Source organism: Felis catus, chromosome C1 (genome assembly GCF_018350175.1).
Source record: "Felis catus isolate Fca126 chromosome C1, F.catus_Fca126_mat1.0, whole genome shotgun sequence".
Lineage (NCBI taxonomy): Eukaryota > Metazoa > Chordata > Mammalia > Carnivora > Felidae > Felis > Felis catus.
Genome location: NC_058375.1, coordinates 191,259,580 through 191,279,392, shown reverse-complemented (window position 1 = coordinate 191,279,392; position 19,813 = coordinate 191,259,580). Strand labels below are relative to the sequence as shown.

General features: G+C 51.4%; 1 protein-coding gene and 1 long non-coding RNA gene across 6 annotated transcripts in view; one reads left to right on the top strand and one right to left on the bottom strand.

Moving 5' to 3' along the window:
- Positions 1–19,471, bottom strand: part of NRP2 (neuropilin 2) — a 116,910-nt gene extending 97,439 nt beyond the window's left edge. For all 5 annotated transcript variants that reach the window (XM_045034364.1, XM_045034365.1, XM_006935486.5 and 2 more), the window contains exons 1-2: positions 18,501–19,471; positions 3,402–3,579 (exon numbers count right to left, since the gene is read on the bottom strand). In XM_045034364.1, the coding sequence (XP_044890299.1) occupies positions 3,402–3,579; positions 18,501–18,573 (251 nt within the window). In that variant the 5' untranslated portion in view covers positions 18,574–19,471. The remainder of the gene's footprint in view (positions 1–3,401; positions 3,580–18,500) is intronic.
- On the top strand, positions 8,595–15,287 carry LOC123379251. Its single transcript, XR_006583488.1, has 3 exons — positions 8,595–8,766; positions 9,962–10,101; positions 14,971–15,287. It is a non-coding gene; the product is annotated as an uncharacterized LOC123379251 (long non-coding RNA).
- Positions 19,472–19,813: the final 342 nt, after the last annotated feature.

The following is a 19,813-nucleotide window of genomic DNA, read 5'->3' as shown; positions in this document are numbered from 1 at the left end:
AGGACTCATGAATAAGCTGTGTCTCACACCCAGGTGGGGGCTTTTAAAAGACGTATATATTTTAGATTTCAGAAATAGAGAAAGATTCAACTCTGTGTACATCTGTTCCTAAAGCCCTAATGTTCAGCCTCTTGTCTGATGACTCAGGTGAAAGGCAGCGGTATTCTCTTCCTCACCACAGGGAATGGGTGGCTTCTGCCTGTTTGCTCAGATGGCCCTGAGTCCTGCCCTTTGGTAACTCGGCCACATCAACGTGGCAGGGCCACCGGGGCCTCTGGTCTCTGCCCACAGCCGGTGGTGAACAGGCCCCAGAGCAGCCTGTGGGCGCTGGGGGTTTGGATGCCTGCTAACAGCCCGTGGGAGGAGTTGGGGACCTCACCACAGATGGCGGTGGCCTTGGATTGCACTGACTCAGGCAAAGTTGAGGCTTGTGAGTGAAAGTTTCCAAGCAGACAGTAGGCTTAAGTGGAACCAAATTAATAAGTGACCGTTGGGGGGAAAAGGTCTGTCTGGAGTTGATTCATCAACGGCCTTGACCTTTGGGTTGTCGATTTTAAGGGACAGGGAGCCAAGGGTCCAGGGGCCACTGGCTGGGGCCTGTTCCTGGCTCACGGGGCAACCGCTGCAGTTGACCCCATACACAGGAGGGAGAAGGGAAAACACGAGGGGGAGGTGCTGGCCGCCGCCCTTTCTCCACGGTGGGGCTGGCTTTCTTCTGCCGCTCTCACTCACTTCCCTGTTTTGCAGGGGTGCTGCCGCTAAGCCCTCTCACCAGGAGGACGGCTTTGGCAGTTTTCTCTTGGTGAGCATCCACGCTATGGGCCTCGAGAGCCAAGTCCAATTCGAAGCATGCACCGGAAATGAAAAGAGAAAGGAGTCTAATTTCCTTCGGTACTAAGTGCTTTCCAAACCCAGGAGCTCCCTTGGAACGAAAAGGAGAGAGGGCAAGAGAGGAGGAACAAGACAGAACTTCGAGGACTTCAATTAGGCTAATTGTTCCTCTCACAAGCAAGTGACACGAGGCAGTGGGGGTGGGGGGGGAGGAGGAGCCCACTTACTCTGAATGCAAACGGCCGGGGAATGTTAAAAATACCTTGCAGAGTGAGAGACTTCAGAAAACCGGATGTGTCTTTCTAAATACAAAAATTGACAAGAGTGACAGGGAGACAGGGAGAGGAGGGGAAACGGGGGAGGGAGAGAGAATTAAGGATGAGGTTAAGTAGCGGAGGCTTGACCCCAACAGAGCCTTCTTGCCAATTTGGCGCTGGGGAAAAGAGACCCCAGAAAGATTTTTCTCTGACCTTCCTGACCTTTTTGGTTCAAGCCGGAAGCATCCACGGGGGAGTGGGGAGGAAAACAGGAAGCTACTTAGTAGGGATGATAAGCCAGATGATAACCTGTAACTTGCCTGCTTCCCCTGCTCCAAGTCGAGTGCGAGGCAACATCCTTGTCCCCTTTTTGCTGCCAGAAACTCCAGCGACCTGAGTTCTCCCCATCCCTAGGGCTGAGTCCTGTGTGGGGAAGGTGGACCCTGCAGCCCCAAACAGGGCAGGAGCGTGTTTTCCTGGCCTTTCACGCTTCCCAACACGTGTTAAGTCACGCTCACCAGCTCCCCGACTTTTTCCTTCCCAGAGCCATGCCTTCTCCCCGCTGCCACTATGAATATACATAAGACGACCTCTTAGCAATTTCCCTGGGAGATTTGCTGGCATAAGCATAACAGAATTTGGCCCTCAGTCGACAGAGGTGCTTAGTCAAATTTCCCTGAGCCCAGACCCAAGCTCTCTGTGCATCACGCTTCAGTCCGTGCCAGCCGTCTGCAGCCCAGCCAAAGGCACCAGGAGCAAAGACACCCGACAGAGGAGCTCTTCTAACAGACACCCTTGCTAACGTCCACTGCGGGGAATCAGCAGGCTTGAGATGCCGTAAAAGTATTATCAGGCTGAGCATTTAACTCAGACAAAGAGGAACTTATGAGTTACCCTAAGTCATCCACTGGGTCAAGAGTAGGTCTGGGATTAGAAAACCCATCTTATGACTCTTCGTCACATGAGGCCTCATCCATCCCGGAAACCCTCGGGTTTTCCGTGAAGACTACCTCTCGCTAGGAGAAAGCCATTATGTAGGTGTGAAGCAGTCCCAGGAGGATAACGATGCCATCGATTCACCACCTCATAGGGCTACCTGGGCTCCCACCAGGGCTACCTGGTTAAAGAGGGGTCTGTCTCCTGCACAAGGACGCGCTGGCCTGGACGTAGGCCCTGCTCCCTTGCACCTTTCTCGCCCGCTGGCCCCGTTAACTTTTCAGTACTTGCAACACCTTGGTCACAAGGAATGTCCAGACTGCTCGTGAATCATAAGGGGACACTGAACACCCATCAGGGCACTGGCACATCACAGGTGCACATTTGGAGCAGAACGTGATCGTCGGCACACTCTTTTCCGCACGGAAAACTCGCGCTATTGTTTCAATGAGCAAGGACTTTCAGATAGAGCCCGCTAGACGGTACAAAGCACATTCACATTCTTGACATTACAATGCTACCTTCCCCTTCCCCTTCATTTAAGGGACCTCGGTGTCAAGGAGGCATTTCTAAAGCACTCACAGTTGTACAAATGTCCACTTGGTATCTCCCAAGCTACACATTCCCAAGGCGGCAGGGCTGACGTTGTGAGACCAGCTGAGCTGTCTTGGGTGACTGACAACCTCTCTGGGCTTCAGTATACAAGTCCTGATAGCACCCGCTTCCCAGGGCCACTGTGAGGACTGGATGGATTGCTATTTGTAAAGCAATTAGAATGGAGTCTCTTAACTGAGTCCCTAACACTGGCTTCGAGACTCTAACCGGTACAGCACAGACAACAAGAGTCAATGTGAATCTTCGACCTACCAGTGTAGCCTCCGATTTTTAACTCGCTTGCAGCTGCTTCCTCAAATAGCAGCCAGATCCTTCGGGGCTAGTCTCCGCTGGGGGGGGGATCTGGCTACTAGTTTATCAAGGAAGCTCGTGGGGTTTCTACATGTGGTGGCAGCGGTGGAAATGGGGAGATCTCCAGGGGGAAAGTAAATCCCAAAGTCAAGAGCTGGCCTACTGTAGTCCAGCCTCTGCCCCCAGATGGATTTCTCCCTCACTGCCTCCTTTGAAGATGGGGGGCTACTCCCTACACTCTTCACTCGGGAAGGCTCTTTCTTCCATGCCATGGGATCCACGGGGCTTTTATTTCCCCTGAAGGAGAACCTCAGCTTGAGGTTTCCTCCCAACCCTCCACCGGGGTCACTGTTCAGCAGGTGCTGGGGTCGGGGGGGTCCTGCCATTAGGTGTCAGAGGTGGCGGGAGGGAGCCCCGGGAGGTGGTGGGAGTGTGGCTCACGGATGCCCAACGGCACAGCATGGTGCTTACTTGCAATCGTGCTTCTCAATTTCGAAGTGAGGGTTGAAGTTGAGGACGATCTTCTGGTTGGGTTCAGGGGCATAAACAATCCACTCGCAGTTCTGGTGGGAGGGGTAATCCTGGGGGTAACCTGGGGAGGTGATATAGCCAGCATCTTTGGAATTCAAACGACCTCCACAGGCTGAGTCTGAAAGAGAAGGCAAAGAAGCCAGAGAACTTCAAATATGCTACAGCCTTCCCCCCCCCGCCCCCCCCCCCGGTTCTTTTCGCTACCAGTGGCTGATTAAAACCGTCTTACAGACCTTTTATGGCAGTCCAGAAGACTAACCTACTTACTCATTCAGTGGAAGAGATTATTTCAGCTCATCTTCCCCACCCCACTCACCCAACTGCACACACACACACACACACACACAGACGTGCTCACAATTGCACACACTCCTCAAATTAAAATATTCCAGAAAATGATCATAAATATACTTAATTACATGGTCTGAGATTAACAAAAACAAGAGAGCTGCAAACATAACATGCCCCCTGCCTTTTCCTGTCTCCCCTCCTCGGCCCGCCTTCTTCTGGTGCAAACCTCTCATCTCTATCTTTATCTCATAAATCCTTCGTTTCATTCGGTGTCTCCCAGCCCAGCCCAGCCCAGCCCAGGCAGCCAGAAGTAACGGCTCCAGGAACTGACAACAGTGGTTTTGTGGGGCCGACCCACAACCGAGCCTGGTAACAATTACATGTGATGGGGAAGGAAGCATTTTCAGCTTTGGGCCAGAACGGGCCCTGGAGGGTGATTTTAGCTTCTTCTTCTTCTTCTTTTTTTTTTAAGAAAGAAAAAGCAAAAGCCCCAAACATTTAATTCCACATACACCACAAATTTGATTTATTATTTCATTATACACCGAGTGAAAAAAATCTGCATCGCAGAATTCACTGGCTCTGACCTCAGAGTTTCGACAAAAGTGCTTTGTGCTTTTCTCTCGCTTTCTACCCACTGTCCCTCCTGCCCGGTCACCACCACCAGGGTGTGCTGCTGCTTTGTCCGGCGGCAACCAGTAACCAGCCATTTGAAAGGAGGCTGCAGGGGATGTAAGGGCCCCCACCTTCCCAGCGGTGCCTGGCTGGAGGTAAACAGCTTCACGTGAGCCAGGAGGCGAGGGGGCGACTTCAAAGGCAGACAAGGTGGGCGCTGACATTTGAAGAATCTCCTGTACTGGGGAGTGAAGCTCTGTCATCCCCAGGAGGGGTTCCTGGGGAATGGGGGTTTTGCTTAATACCACAGTAGAACAGAAGACGGGAAGGCACAAGAGCCCTGGAAATATTCAGAAGCCTCCTGGAGACCTTCCTGAGATGCATGCCTCTCTTAGCATCAATCACGATTTAATATCGCCATCTGCATGGAGCAGCATGGGCCCGTGAATTATGTATTACGGCTCAGCAGCCACCCTACAGGACGGGGTCTTTCTCCCGTGTTCACTCTTTGAGGGAAAGGGTCATGCATTTTTTAACTCTACAGGTGCACTTTACTATCCCCCATGTCTGTTGGCATTACTGTCTTCCAGGCCTCTGCTTTAGATTACCAGCCTGACGGGCTTTAAATGCATAAAAGATGGGCACGCCGCACAATGGTGGTTGGGACACACAAATCCACACAAGTAGCCTTTTAGGCATCGTGCCTCCGAGAGCTCAAACTGTGCTGTGCTGAACTGCCCAGAATCTAATGGATTCAGGTTCCACTTCCTACTGGGTGGAAAACAAAAGCAGGCCATTTCCTCTGCCTAGCAGCGGCCACATCATCCTCTAACTAATGACCCCCGCACCCTCCCCAGTCCAGCAGGACAATGGGCCCAGCCCTCCCGCACAGACAGAGAGGAGGCCAGCAGTGAGGCCCGGTGCCGCCCACTCCTCTGCAGCCAACCCCCACAGGCTGCCCCGGTGCCCGTGCCACCGCCATGCCGGGCACCCGACAACTCGCAGCAAGTCACGTTGTGGCCCATTGGTGCCGGCTCATTCAGGCACGTGAAACTGGCTGAGAGGGACCCTCTGAGAAAGCAGCGGTGTGGGGGCTTCGATCACCAGCTGCTCTTACCACGCTAGCAGGAGAGGGAAGTTTCAACTGGGTTCCCCTCCTCTGCCAGCTATTTTGCTGAAGAGTATTGCCCTGCCGCACACTCACCCCAAACCGCGCTTTTCGCCTCGGACCTCATCGGAGGGAACCTGAGCTGAGCTCCTGTTTAGTAACTGTTATGGTTTCCACATCAACCACCCTCTCTCCCTCCTTCTCCCACCCCTGCCCTGCTTCTCCCCAGCTGCTCCTGAAAGAAGAACTTCTCCTCCTCAATTTTCCACTCGGCGCCCCCCCCCCACCACGTTCAAGCTTTTAGTAATTAGTCCGGGCACACATCATCAGCAATAAAGACAGGAAACTTCCTCATAGGCAGGTTTCGTTTCTCATCCACACCAGGAGCAATCATTTTCCCACTCAGAAAACACTTTTAAATGACACAGAACCCATGGCTGGTAGTTGTATTTTCCACGGTAAAAACTTAACTGAAAGATAAAGGAGTAACACATCTCTTTCTGTCCTTTCTTTATCCGAAGAAAATCAAGGTGCTTTATTAAAATTTTTGAAAACTCATTAAAACATCTGCTTTGCTTTTGTGTGGTTAACCCTTTCGATACCCAAACATTTATAAACTCACATTCTTGTGTGGATGGCCCTCACACTCAGAAACACACACAAACGTGGATATTGCACATATATCGGGTACGTAGACATATTAGAAAGTCACACTTCAGTCCCGCACACACTTTCACACCCTCTCATAAAATATCACACCTCATTTGCGCAGACATATATCCACCAAGATAAATACTAGAATTTCTGTCCCTATTTTTCTTGGAGAGAACTGAATTCTTGAAATATATCAGTAAAACTTGTAAGGAAAACACACTTAATCCCTCTACACCTCCTCTTGATAATGGATATTTCATATCCAGGTTTGGGGGCCCTTCATTTCTTAAATACAAAGACACCCCCAACCGAAATGAGCTGGACTTTCTTCTGACCATCTATTACCTTGGAGGCCTGTATTGTGTCCCCCTGTATTATGTGGAACAGCATAAATGCTCTCTGTCCTGTCTCAGAGGAGTCCAGCCCAGGCAAAAGAGAGTTGAACTCAAGGGCAAACCCCTTTAGGCCAGTCTCCACATACTGAAGGGGAGTTGACCCTGGTGAAGTTTGAGCTACTGAGCCTGTTTGGTGAGTTAACAAGGGACTTCTTTCTCCAACCATTTTGTGAATACCTTTCACCTGGGGCAAATTCATTTCCCAAAGAGAGGCAGGCAAACCCAGGCCGGGGCTGTTCAGATGGGGTTTTCTCCTACATCTGGGAGGGAAGCCTGAGGGATGAGTCAGCTCAGGGCCAGATAAAGACCTCGGAGGCCCAAGAATAAAAGGATTAAAGTGACACCTCTAGATGTAGTTGGAAAGAAAGTCCTAAAGTCACAGAGGCCTGATTTTTTTTTCCTCCAAGATGAGTATCTAGGTGTTTTTATTTCACATATGAAATGTCAGATTATTTCGGACATCTGTATCTTTCTGTCTCTCTTTTTTCGTTTTCGTTTTTGTTTTCTCTTCCTCCGGTGCCCTTGTTTTCCTGGTCACCTAAGTATCATCTGATGCTGCCTGCAGGTAAACTGGCTCCTGATCTCAGGAAAGGGATTTTGTATTCATCCACTTAACAATTCTAAGGTGCTCTGCCAGCCTCGGAAGGAACTCGCCCTCCTACAGAACCCAATTTAGGACAAACCATAGTTCCTCCGTAACATCAGATTTTTAGGAAGTCATAAGGAATAAAAGAAAATCTTAAAAAAAAAATCTGGTCACCTTCAAAGGAAATTCAACAGAAGTTGTTTTAAAGGAACACTCTATGGCTTAACCTTGACAGCGGGATTCACTAAAAGAAGCCTGACTGTTGTGAGTACTTTAAAAAAAATTTTTTTTAACGTTTATTTATTTTTGAGACAGAGAGAGACAGAGCGTGAACAGGGGAGGGGCAGAGAGAGAGGGAGACACAGAATCTGAAACAGGCTCCAGGCTCTGAGCCATCAGCCCAGAGCCTGACGCGGGGCTCGAACTCACAGACCGTGAGATCATGACCCGAGCCGGAGTCGGACGCTCAACCGACCGAGCCACCCAGGCGCCCCATGAGTACTTTTAAATAATTAGAATGGCAATGGCTTACTTCAGGACAGGGAGAGACACCAGGTGACACCAGGTGACAGAAAGCTGGCAGTCCCACAGCAAAGGGAGAAAAATCAGATCACCTGGGTTAGCCGAACTGAAAAAAAAGTCCTGGGCAAAAATGGACGTTTAGGACTCGCTGAAGGTGGGATTGGAGAGTCCGGCTGTTGTCGGAGGTGCGTCTGGGGAACTAAGCGGGGTGGGGTGGTCTGAGAGTAGTTAAGAGGGGACACGGCACTTGGATTCTTGGTGACCTTCCTGGGTCTCAGCTTCCTAAACTGTAATTCAATGAGTGGATTGAATGAAGTGGGATGAAGCGTGTAGTTTTCAAAATTCTTCTTAGAAGGTGTTTGTTTTCTCTTTGGATAAAACTCTACCCAGAACTCCAGTGTCCAAAGCAGAGAGAAGTGGACCTCTCTTGGATGCAGGAGGTAGGGTGACGAGAAGAGGTGTTGAGTCTGGGCCCCGCAGTTCCCTCATCACCTCTGAGGGGCTTTCTTCTAAGAAGATCGGGCTTCTTGGAACAGGACGTGACACCCACCGAACTAGGCATCAGTTCCCTTATTACTTTAAAATGCCTTGTGAAAGAGAAGGAGTAGGCTGATTGGAAGACACCTCTTTCTTTTTAAGTTCATTTTTATTTATTTTGAGAAAGATACAGAGAGCAAGAGGAGGAGGAGCAGAGAGAGAAGGAGAGAGAATCCCAAGCAGGCTCCACGCCATGAGCACGGGGCCCGATGTGGGGCCGGAACTCACTAACCGCAAGATCGTGACCTGGGCTGAAATCAAGAGTCGGACACTTAACCGACCGAGCCACCCAGCCACCCCAAACATCTATTTCTTGTATGTACCTGAGGGCCATACACTTGGTGGAGAAAAGCAGTCGGTCTCATTTCCTATGAAAATACTGTCCTTCATTTATTAAATAATTTATCCTTTGTCCACAGCATAACCCCATCCTGTTTCCACTTCTACAGCATTTCCTTCTTTAAATTATTAGTAGCAAGGCAAAGAAGAAGCTCTTTCTCCTACTTGAAAAGAGAGACGGTTGTCACCTTGCCACTTGACTAACAAGAAGCCTTGTCTTTAATATGGTCTCACCACGGGCAAGCTGTGTGACCTTGGGTAAGTCAGTAAACACCTCTGAGCCTTTGTTTTCTCATCTGTAAAATGAGGGGAGTGATTCTAAAGGTCAGTTCCAGTTCTAAAATGCGAAGCCTGGATAATGAGGTGAGGAAAAGATCCTATACAACCGATAGGTGGAAGCAAAAATTTAAAAACTGGTCTCTCCTCCTAGAGAACAAGACATTTGTTCAAGGTGTCACTTCTGTTTCCTCTGTTTGGTAAGCCTTGAAACAACCTCTAGGATTTTTCCGATGAACATGCCTGTCTTGCATTATGGAGAGTTCAAATGTCTCTTTTAATCACATTAGCTCTACTGACGTGAGTTTCTCTTCCTTAAACTGAGTCTGTGGCTGCATGCTTAATAAATAGTGTGGATGTTCAGCAGTGTGTGTGCGCGTGTCCACAACAGCGATGCATAAAAGGAAAGCCCAAGAAGAGTTTCTTCAAATCCCTTGCCTGAATCATCTAAGTCCTCCGCTCAGGGTTTTAACCAAATTTTGCTCGCTAACCCCGGATAAGCTGCTTTTTAAGAGTTATTTCTGGGAGCCGAGGCTGGATTTTGTTTTATTCAAAGCGACTTCAGTCTGTCACAAGACAGTCTCATAAAATCTGTATCTTGGCTTAAGCTGGGAAGAAATGAACCGATCCATCAGCCTAGGAATGTGGCTGTTTGACCACTTCCTAAGGCAACTGGGAGGGGATTCAATCTATTCAATTTATGGGGCCGGGTGCCATTGAGTGATGTACTCCTGAAGGCACAGCAAATGGAAATCTCTGTGAACTTTTGCAGTGATAAAGTTCAAAATCTGAATAAAAGAACCTCCGGGAGGACAGGATGGAGGGGATGAGAGAGAGGGAATGAAGCCAGCCTGTGCTCATGGAGAGAGGAGTGAGGAACCAGGCAGGCTTTTGCTTCGGAAACACTTCCCGTGGATTCAGAGGGGACAGAACTGGAAATTGGGTCTGGAAGTAGGCCCTTTGGAAAGTCTTCCCCCCTTAATCTGGATTCTAAAAAATGAACCTTCATTTATTTCAGTGTTACAGCGTAAGTTCGATGCAATGACCCCCTCTGACCTCGAATCATGCCACCTGTGGTAACCTTGTTATTTGTCATCTTATATCAGAAACAAATGCAATTCCAATAGGGCAGTCAATATAATAGCATTAGTTTATATTTATGTCCACTCTTTTCCAGCCCTCATTGCAAATGCAATTTTGATGCCCTTGATGAGAGATCTGGGATTACAATTCCTGACCATTTCAACAGACATTTGGGGAAGGAAATGGAAGAAGAATAATTTTGAGGTCTCTCCAAAAACCAAAGGAGAATAAAAGGTAATATAATATTTTTTTCCATTTATTTTGATTAACTGAAGGCTTATGTTGAAACGTCAATGGCTCCCCATTGGTTAGTGAATGAAATCCAACTCCCGAGGCCTGGCAACGGGGCCTTGCATTTAGCCGAACCTATCATTTCCGACCTTCTTTGCAATCATTTCCCTCCACACGTTCTAAACTGCAGCTCCTGAGTGTTCCCCAAATACACCAGTGTCCATTCCTCTGCTCCCATCTTCCCCTATTACGCCTTTTCCGGCTCTAACGCCCATCCATCCTCTCCACCCGGGCTCAGGTGTGACCTCCACCCTTCCCTCCCTGGTGCCTCACACCAAGACTACTGTTCCCCCCCTCCCTGTCTGGAACCTCCGAGACGGAAGCTCTTTAATGGCCTTCTAAGGCATGTGAGGGCTCCGGAAGGCCTTAGCTGTTCTTCTCCACCGCGGCAACTCGAGGGTGTGACTCCTTCCTCGGTGAACTTTATAGGATCAGACTCAGAGTCTTACCCAAAAGTCAGACTCGGTGACGTTTGGTGAATTATTCAGTTACTAGCTGCCGAACATAACACCAGAAGCCGCCCTAGCTGCCACGGACTCCGAGGAAGCCTCAACACAATCATTCTGCTTCTCTAATACGGCTCTTCTTCCCCAGCCCGCAGCTGCTGTTGAATGCGGAGATGTTTTTGTGGTGAACCGAGAGTTTCAGTTAACTGGTTTGGAACAATAATACCTGGTCATGAGGCAGGGTCGAGTCCCGTGAGCCATGTCTCCAAAGACACTCTAAGCCTCCGCTAATAATGATGCAGGTCAAAGGATATTTACATCTTAATCCTAATGATGGTAAAAATAATTTATCTGAGGGTCTCTTGGCCTCCCTCACTCTTCCAGAGGTGAGTTCTAGATATTTGTTGTCAGTAGCAGCAGGCAGATGCACATTACTTCTTCGTCACCAAGCTGTTTGCTGGTAACAGATTATCTCTTGCTGGGTTTCAGTTCCTTTCTCTCTACTTCTATCTCCCCATCTCCCTTCCCCTGGCCCCCATTATGCCTTTAGGGCACATCTGTTTTATTTTTTGCCTTTATCAAAGCAATTATTATTACGGCTCGGCCCAGTAATTTGCAATTCCCTCTATCTTCTTTGCTGAAAGACTGGCCAGAGCCCAGATCACTGGTTATCAGGATCCTTGGAGGCAGTGAGCAGGGTATCACTGGCTTTGTGCATTAAGCAGGCCAGCAGCCCCGTCCTCTGCACACTACTGGGGAGAGCTTTCCTTTTGTTATTCCCAGCTCCCCCACCCCTCCTTTTTTTCTGGATTAGATCCTGACTCTTTTATGAAGACCCAGAGGGAAATGGGATTATTAAGAGTCTTGCTGGGTAAAAGCTATTTTGTCTTTATGATGACTTTCTTGAGTTCAGCTGCTGAGGGGCTTTAATGCCAGAGTAGAAGTTATTGCACATTCAGGGGAGCACCGTGCACAGAGTGCTCCCTGCTGAGCACACCTTCTGTGATGAAGGATGGAAAGGGAGGAAAGGGGAGGAAAGGAAAGGGAAGGGAAGGGAGGGAAGGGAGGGAAGGGAAGGGAAGGGAAGGGAAGGGAAGGGAAGGGAAGGGAAGGTAGGGGAGGGAAGGGAAGGTAGGGGAGGGGAAGGGAAGGGAAGGGAAGGGAAGGGAAGGGAAGGGAAGGGAAGGAGAGAGATAAAAAATAAGTAGAGGCGAGAGCACTGAAAGCAGAACAAGGAGAGAAAAAAATGGCAACGAGGAGACGTAAATTTTAGATGAAAATCCAGCAAAGACTATTGCTCTCTGAAGAACAGTGTGAGTGATAATCTGAAGCTTATAAAACATAGACAAACGTTCAGTGGGGTAAGAGCCGAGAAAGAATAATTATTTACTTATTAAAAATAACATAAACATACTACAATGGTTATAATGTGCTTCCTATGGTCATGAGATAACGGTGATTAAGTGCCTTTAGAATAGGCTTGATATGGGCCAAAGAGTATTCTATGTAATCTGGCATAGCACAAAACAAAACAAAAACCTATGGAGCAGGTATTACTATCAAACATACTTTACGGAAAAAGAAATTGAGGTACAGAGAGATTAAGTGTTCTAGACCACAGAGCTGGCAAATGGCTGAGCTGGATTTTAAACCTAGGCAGTCTGGCTTCTGTACCTCAGAAGCTGGGAAGCCCAAAGAAGGGCTCCCCCAAACCTCTATGTGACAAACTTATTTAGTGCCATTTACGGAAAGGCAAATGTTTCGCCTGTGTGAAAACTCCCTTTTCTCTTCCTGTGCCGGTAATCTGTCTGCGTGAACAATGAGAGACGTGTTCGAGGCTGGGCTGTGGGGAGGGCGAGAAGCACTTAACACCTTCTCCACTGCCTGCACATGCTGGCACCCACCTTCTTGTCATCCTGACGGTCTTTCCTGTGTACTGGAAACCAACGTATGTCTTTGGCTCTAGAGGGAGGGTGGCGTGGATAGATGTGTCAGGTCTGAAACCATGTGTCACAACATCGAGGGGTTTTTTGCTGGCAACTCCCATTTGTCTCCTTTTCTCAACCCCACTCAACCCTATCCTAAATGCCACATTGTTATTGTTCTACTGGATAGGAGCAGCATTTTCAGAAACGGGGGATTTATTTTTATAGCACAGCTGGTCTGCCAAAGGTCACATAATTTGGCAACGTTCCCAGTGGTTAAAAATTAATTTCTTCTTATTAATACAACCAAGGTCCCATAGGATGGGAGCTCAGCCTTATCTAAACTTGACAGCTTCCTAAACCTTCAGAAGATGCTTTCTCCTGGAGGGCCAGTCATGCTACAGGGCCACTGTGTCCAGGAATCCAGCCTCACCGAATCCTGTTAGGGAATGAAACCATTAAGCCCCTAGGCCATTTCTCATCAAGGCAGATAAAGCTTTAAAAAATGCTGTAGGCTCTCTAGGACAAACTTCTGCGGTATCTTCCATGAGTGGGTTAATTAAAAAAGAAAAGGAAGAAAAGCGAATTCTTTACCTGTAAGGAAAGGTACCAAGGCTAACTTTTGGGGCTCAAACTCCTATCTGCCATTCAAAGAGGGTGTCTCAACGATGATACAGTGGTAAACAATGGTCAAATGACAAAATACCTAAAATATGTCAATGATAACATAAACTACTGCCCAGATGTTACTTTTCAAGTCCTTTTTCATCCACGCAAGAAATAGAAAGGTATTATGCTTTAAAAAAATTTTTTTTAACGTTTATTCATTTTTGAGAGAGAGAGAGAGAGAGAAGAAACAGAGCATGAGTGGGGGAGGGGCAGAGACAGAGGGAGACACAGAATCTGAAGCGGGCTCCAGGCTCTGAGCTGTCAGCACAGAGCCCAACGCGGGGCTCGAACTCACGAACTTCGAGATCATGACCTGAGCCGACCGAAGTTGGCCGCTTAACTGACTGAGTCACCCAGGCGCCCCGGAAGGTGTTATGCTTCTGCTCCATCTTTTACAAAAGGAAAAAAATCTCAGTTCTATTTCCTCATCTTTCCCTCGACTTCTGGGGAATGTATTCTGAAACCTCTTACCAATGAACCTGGCTCTGAATTCAGTCAACCAAGAATTGTCCCACACTCTGGTCACCCAAAGTCAGCTCATTCTCTTGATTACTTTAACGAGCAGCTGAATGAAAGACACCAAGTAGGGGCCTCAGAATCACCTGAGTCCATGGCGTTTCTCCCCAGTGACGCCCCCAGACCCCTCCCAGCTCTTGTTTACATTCATGCCTCATTGCATATGAATTGGCATCTGGGCTCCTAACTTTTTCTGTACTACAGAGATAGGAACTGGCCTTTCTGGTTGCAGAATATGGACTTCACATTCAACAGCGGGGGATGAGAGCCATTTGGTAGACAGCAGGAGTCCTGTCTAGACTGCCTGGGGTCCCAGTCACTGGAGCCTTCCACCCTTCCATTTTGCCAGTTGTGTGCTCTGTGACTTAATCGGAGGGCTCTGCAGAATGGCATCAAAGTCCAAACCAGTGGCGCTGCTTGGGCATTCACAATTCCACCAGGCACATCTTGGACAAGAAGGTGCTTGCCTGGAACACTCATGGGGAGCTCTCTTCTTTCCACTGTTTGCACTGTGTGTTCTGTTGGCAGTTGGTAACAGCTTCATTACCTCCAGTGGCTGTTTATGGGGTAAAGTTTACTGGGCACACGTTGAATGTGGGCATGAGACCAGTCCCCAGAGCATAGAGCAGGCTGTCTGTGTACAATCTAGGAGTTCACAGTTTTGCTTGCAAATTATTGTATCTGTACCTACCCATAGTTATCCCGCATTTTGGGGAGACAGGCTAAAAAAGAACGTCTGCCCAATAAGGGCGCCTAGAACGTCACTGCTTCTCATTTAGGATTTGTTTGAACCCAGACCTATCTCCCACAGACAATTTAGACCTCTTATCTGATCATCCATTCCGGACGCAAGGTTGATTGACCGCGTCTGCCCCGTGTCCATGGCAATGGTGTTTAAAGCCAAGCACAGATCAAAGCTGGGGGAGGGGGGGGCGGGTGGAGTGCGGGGGAAGGTTGTTGGTTATAGGGTCCGGGTTCTTTGGGCCCCAAGTGGTGAGGAGGGGCGTTGGGGCCGAGAGTTGCCACCATCTGAAGAAGCCCATTGTCAGGGCCTGAATGATTTCCCGAGCAAACCCCAGACCCACCCCCCATCAACTCGAGCAAAGGGGAGTTTCGAGGCCAGGCGCTGACAACGAGTGGCCAGCGCCAGGGGGCTCTCCACTCAGTCTGAAAACGAAAGGAAAGGAGGCGGAGGGAGGGCAGGGAGCATTGAGCACACGCCAGTAAACCAGAGTGTGGATCCCCTCCCCTTCCAGAGAAATTCAACCGGAGCCGCAGAAGCTGCGACAAGGATGAGCCGGATCCTCTAAGCTTGCCAGGAAAGCTGATTCCCACCCCACCCCCACGGTTCCCAGAGGAGCAACCGGTTCATTCCACCACCACCCCCCGCCAGCCCCAGGACGTTGGCTCTGCGGGTGCCCCCCACCCAGCCGCCGGGCGCCTGGGACCCGGTTGGAAAAACTGCGGTGCAGTCAGCCGGAGGCAAAGGGTGGGGGCAGCCGTTTAATCACCGCTCGCCTCGCCTCCATTAACTTGTATTGATATTAAAAAGAAATCAATCAGTGAAAATGAAGCATTGGCCGTGAATATTTTTTTCTCACGTGGAAAAGCAAGGAGCGAGGCGGCGGGGGAGGGGAGGCGGACCGCGCTGGTGACTGCAGGTTTCTCCCGAGCGGAGAGCCGCAGCGGCGACTTAACTTTCTGGCAGTGGGCAGCGTGGAGGAAATGCCGCAAGCCTCTCCCTGGGGGTGTCCTTAGTCAGGAGGAGGAGGCGACAAGGCTGGAGGAGTTGGAGGCGGCAACTTCTCCCAGGCCAGAGCCTTGGTTTTGCTTTCGCTGGGAATATTTTTGCCTAATAGAATGTTTATGGATCGTTCGGCTGTGTTTCTGCTGCTCAGCCCAAACAAATCGATGTGGCGTTAGAGGCGGCGCGGAGGGCTGGGGCGGGCTGGGGGGCCACCACGTCCCCACCACGTCCCCACCACGTGGATGCCGGCGCGCCGCGTGCTCTTCACCTGCTCTGGCGCACCGGCGGGCGCTGGGCGCTACTAGGGGCAGTGGAAGTTGCGCGCATTCCCGCGGCTAGAGCTGGCTCCTTTCCGCCCCTCTCCGCCCCGGATTCCGAAATCCCACCCCGGCTTCCCGCGTCCCAGCTTCGCCAGCGTTCGGATCCCCTGCTCCGCCTCAGCCCCGCGGAGCCGGCCCGCCAGGGGCGGCGGGGGAGGGGAGAGATTCAGCGCGGAGCAGAGCGCGGAAGGCAGGAGGGGGCGCTCCGGTCTGGGTCTTCGGAGCGGCCCCGAGCTCAGGAGGAGGGAGGCGGGTCGGCGGCGCGGCTACGATCTGGCGAGGCAGCGTGGCAGCGAGTGAGGGAGCCCGATGCGCGCAGCCCGCGCGGCCTCCCTGCTGCCCGCCAGTCCGAGAGTGCCGCCGCGGCCACAGGGTTATTTGCTCAGTCGCTCCCCCTCATGCACCTTCCGCCCTCCCTTTCCCCTGACTCCTTCTCGGAACGGGTTCCCGCCGCCGCTGCCGCCGGCTGGGCTCAGCCCCCTCCCGGCAGACGCGCACCGGGTGAGTCAGAGGTCTAGCAGGGCCTCGCCCTTTGCCACCCGCTGCCAGCTCCCCGGGTGCCAGTCGGGTGCTCCAACAGGAAGTCCGAGCTCCCCGCGGCTTGCTTTCGCCTTTTCAAGGGGCTGGAGAATATCCACCTAGGGCGGGTCCCAGCTCCGCGTCCCACGAGGGGGTCCCGCCCCGGCGGTAAGGCTGCTGCGGCAGCGTCGTACTGGATGACCTGCCCCGCGCTCAGCGCCTCTGGGCTTCTCTAGAAGTGACGCAGCGCGGCCCGGGGCGAGGGTGGGAGGGGGTTCTGCAGAGAGCGCGAAAGGCAGGTGGCAGAGCGGGAGTGGGTTCGAGCGGGTGTCGCACACAAACGTACACTTCGCGCAGAGCTCGGGGACAGATGTGCGAACATCTGGGGTAGGACATGGCCCCTGAGTCTTCACGACCCCTCCCGCTCCGCAGAGCACACAGAACCTGAAGTTGTGTGTTGTGAGTGTGTGTGTGTGTGTGTGTGTGTGTGTGTGCGTGCGCGCGCGCGCATGCCGGTGTGTGCCCCAGTGTGCGCGCGCTCGCCGGGGCCTAGTAGAGTCCGTGCCTGAATACATAATATACCGTGGGCATCTTCCCCGCGTGCGCGCGCGCGCGCGCACACACACACACACACACACACACACACAGCGAATCACACAAACATACATAATTTATGCAGCATCTAGGTCTGTGGGAGGTAATTTAATTTCGCTTCAAGCTGAGAACTTAGAATTAAGGCAAGAGGGAATGGGGAGACACAGGAAATCTCCCCAAGTGCGACCTGCACCCATCTTTTGATAACGATTTGCAGCTGCCCTGAAGACCAGCTATGGCAGAGAAGGAGCAGCAAACGGGTGGATTTCGATAGCAAGGGCATTCCTCAGGCTTCCTTCCCCTCAAATAAACACTCAAGCTTAAATGGGGTGTGTTGGCGGTGATAACCAGAGCACCAGGCGCAAAGCTTCCCCTTTAGGCGCCCACAGGACCCACTAGCCCGCTCTGATGGGGGATAGCGGGGGACGTGCCCAGGGAGCTGCTGCAAGGGGTTAACCCTACCACTGCAGCCATAGCCTTGGAGGTGCCTACCGGTAAGGGCACTTCATCCAGGCTTTATCTCCTCTTTCTCTTTCCCCTATTTCCTCCATAGATGGTTTCCCCCATTCTCAATCACCTGTAGCAGCTTCCAAGAGTTTTGTCAGATTCCAGACACTGTTCTCAGAGGGGAGAGAGGTTCACCCTGGAGAGTGGTGTGGGGAAGGAAGGACAAGCCCCACTGGATTCCCTGCAACCAGAAATCCCTGCTCAGGCAGGGTGCCCCTTGCCAGCCCACCTCCCCGCTGCCAAATACTGGCCCCAGACTGTTCTGGGCCTTGCAGTCCTTATCTCTGCAGTCTGTCCACACACCCTTTTTGGCAGTGGTTGAGAACAAATTCCACTCAAAAGTTTCTAACCACTTCACAAGAGTAAGAGACCTTCGAAGGCCACGCAGTCTGTTTTATCTAATACGGATTTTTAAAAGAACATGATTTACTTTCCCAGAAAACACATGGATGCAGGAAGGAGAGCGGGGACGACCAGCGCCTGGGTAGCCAACAGCGCCCAGCCCAGCCCCAAGCCCCCAGCTCAGCCGCAGGCCAACTTGCTCCATCAGCCTGAGCCCTAGGATTCTGAGGCGTATCCACACAGTCTGCAAAGAATCCACAGCATTGGAAAACCAAAACTAGACTCTTGTCTTTCCCAAGCCCTTCAGTTAACATTGCTCAATGGAGCTAAGTGGAGAGAATGCAAATGATTTATATTTCACTGGCTAGGTTGAAGAAACTCAAGGGAGATGTGTTCTGCCTCAAGACAGGGGGAAAAAAATCCCAAAAACTGTAATGCAAAGGCTTTGTAGTATTTTTAAACCTTTGATTCAGTCCATATGTGACATCTGAACACCGCCAAATTCTGTCTATGTTTCAAAACACACACACACACACACACACACACACACACACACACAGTGCTAGCAGGAGAGAAAAGTTGGGTTTTAGAAGCGGTGGTGGTATAGGGAGGGCCGGCTGGGATCTCTCTTTAAGTTATTTAGTATTGAGGGAGCCTCCTTCTATGGCATCCCATGTGCCCAGAATGAGCGGTTGCTTTTAAAGGGAAAAGCATGTTGAAATGAACAGAAAAAAAACCAAAACTTTTAGGGGCTTACCTGGTTGGCCTCTCACTTCGTGTCCTGAAAAGTAGAGAGCCAAGAAAACCCAGGTGAGAGGAAACATATCCATTTTGGAGAAGGAGGCTCTCTCCAGAGCTGGATTTGTAGATGTCTTGTATAATTTTAAGTCTTTGTGTTTTTCTCTCTCTTACGTTCTTCCTTACAGTGTCTTCTGCAAAGGTTTCTAATGGTCAGGGTTTCCCTCCTGGGTCCTGACGGCCCGTCTTCACCTTTATTCTTGCTGGATTCTCACCTAAGAGGAGGGTGGCTCTTGAAATCAGCAAAGCGGGAGCAAGCCAGGAAGGGGGGACGGGTTTCCTCTCTTAAAAACAAAACGCATCTATGTCCTCTCCAGTTCCTCAAAGTATCATTTCCTTTATCCTACAACATCACGAATATTTCCCGAAAGCCAAGCGTAAAAAAAAAAAAAAAATTATAATAAAAATAAAAGCCCAGACTTGCTTTGGGCATCACACGGCCCCCAGGCAGCTGTGTGATCTCAGAGGCGTAAACTGACACACATCTCCAGGCACCCGGGACCGACACGCGGGCGGAGGCACCGACCGCCGGACGGCCCGAGTGGGAGAGGCGGCCGCCCCGCTCTTGCCCTCGCCGGGTTCCCCTAGCGGGAGCCTCCCCAACGACTACACCCGCTCGGCCAGCCAGACGAGGGGAGTCCGAGGAAAGAAGCTGCGGCGGCGGCGGCGGCGGCGGCTGCTGCTGCTGCTGTTGCTGCTGCTGCTGCTGGCTGGCGGGGCGGCGGCGGCTGGGATCGCCTGGGAGTGAGCGAGCCCCTCTCCGAGTTCGCTCGCGCCCGCCCTCACCTCCACCTCGCCCAGCGCCTCGCCGCGGTCTGCGCGTCTGAGGATGTGCCGGGGGCGGGCTGCGGGCTGGTGCCTCGCTCGCCTTCTCTGCTTCCCCTCCGGCTCCCCCCAGCCTTTTCAGGCCGAGCAGCATGTGGATGTCAGAGCCGCGGCAGAGCTATCCGATTACGCGCCGGCTCAGGGCCCGCCCCTTCTGTGTTCCTGATTAAAGAGGCAGCCGCGGAGACGAGCGGCGCACAGCCCAGCGCCGCGGCACCCGGCTCGGGCGGGGCGGCGGCGGTTCCCCCCCCCCCCCCAGCCGCGGCCCGATCAAAGTTGAGGCGTCTCCCACCCAGGCTCTCCTCTCCCACCCAGCCGCTTCTCTCCCACCCGGCACCTCCCGCCCACCCCGGGCACCTCCGCGGCTGGCTGCGCCCGGCCGCCCGTGCGCACGGCCGGGGAGAGGGAGCGCCCCGGGGCACCTCCAGGGCGCAGTGCCCTTGGCCG